General features: G+C 57.1%; 1 protein-coding gene across 1 annotated transcript; it reads left to right on the top strand.

The window, feature by feature from the left end:
- Positions 1-215: 215 nt before the first annotated feature.
- On the top strand, positions 216-1,253 carry LOC121918157 (protein FAM78B-like). The gene has a single exon (XM_042444252.1). The coding sequence runs from the start codon at positions 433-435 to the stop codon at positions 745-747; it is 315 nt and encodes a 104-aa protein (XP_042300186.1). The 5' UTR covers positions 216-432; the 3' UTR covers positions 748-1,253.
- Positions 1,254-1,274: the final 21 nt, after the last annotated feature.

Below are 1,274 nucleotides of genomic sequence, written 5' to 3'. Positions count from 1 at the left end.
CTCAATCAAAGCAAACCTGACAGACAGTATTAATGGAGGGACTATTTGGCTCTTTGCTGTGGAATTCTGGGAGCTCCGCTCTGGGCCCACAACAAACTCCAACTCCCAGAATTCCACAGCAAAGAGCCGTAGAACGAGTTAAAGCGGTCCCAAACCGGGTTACCTGTCGAGTGTGCCTGCATGCAGAGGCAGAGCGAGCCCTTCTTCTCCCCCACTCCCCGCGCCATTCCCTGCGGACACTCGCTCGCAGTCTACGCAGGCGCACACCCAGAGAGAGAGAGAGAGCGAGAGAGAGCATCCATGGGGCTGGGGCACCTTGTTCCTGCTCCTGCCGCCTTGGCTGCCTTGCTCCTGCTCCGGGGCGGAGGCCTGGTGGCGGCGGGGTCCCTCCGGTAGGGGAGGCGGCGGGGGCGATGGTTCCTCGGGGGAGCCATGGGGTGCCTGCAGAGCGTGGCGGCGTGCAAGGCGCGGGTGCGGCGGGAGAACATCGTGGTCTACGACGTCTCGGCCTGCATCGAGCCCGGGGCCACGGCCATCGAGGAGAGCTCGCCCATCGTCCTCCGCTACCGCACGCCCTACTTCCGCGCCGCCGCCCGCGTCCTCATGCCGCCCATCGCCCGCAGGCACACCTGGGTGGTCGGGTGGATCCAGGCCTGCAACCACATGGAGTTCTACAACACCTACAGCGACCTCGGCATGTATGTAGGAGGGCAGGCCTTGGCCCCAGGGCCATGGACACAGACATAGCCATCATACCTAGAGCCATACCCATCGCCATAGACACAGCCATCATAGAGTTGGAAGAGACCGCAAGAGCCATCCAACCCAACCCCATTCTGCCATGCAGGAACTCCCCATCAAAGCATCCCCATTGACAGATGGCCATCCAGCCTCTGCTTAAAGACCTCCAAGGAAGGAGAGCCCACCACTCTCCATTGAGGGAGTGTGCCCCACTGCCATAGCCATGATAGCCATTGCCACACCTACAGCCCCCAGCAGAGCAAGGCCATCCCTGGACCCCTTCACATAATTTCCTGTGGGTTTGTTCCAGCTATTATGTGACCTTGTTCTAGGAGACTTTATGCCTTATATTATTAGTATTATTATTATCATCATCGTTGTTGTTGTTAATATTAACATTTATTTATAGAGCGCTGTAAAGTTTGCACAGCATAGCAAGGGTCAAATATGTAAGCAGCAGATTGACAACGTAAGGGATAAATGTGAAGTCGAAGGCTTTCATGGCTGGCATCTGTGGGTTTTTTGGGCTATGC

Source organism: Sceloporus undulatus, unplaced genomic scaffold (genome assembly GCF_019175285.1).
Source record: "Sceloporus undulatus isolate JIND9_A2432 ecotype Alabama unplaced genomic scaffold, SceUnd_v1.1 scaffold_5204, whole genome shotgun sequence".
In the NCBI taxonomy this organism is placed as follows: domain Eukaryota; kingdom Metazoa; phylum Chordata; class Lepidosauria; order Squamata; family Phrynosomatidae; genus Sceloporus; species Sceloporus undulatus.
Note: the sequence above shows the minus strand (reverse complement) of the source record. Positions and strands in the feature narration are given on the sequence as shown.

Coding starts and splice junctions, on each gene's coding strand:
- LOC121918157 (XM_042444252.1), top strand. CDS start 433: ATGGGGTGCCTGCAGAGCGTGGCGGCGTGCAAGGCGCGGGTGCGGCGG.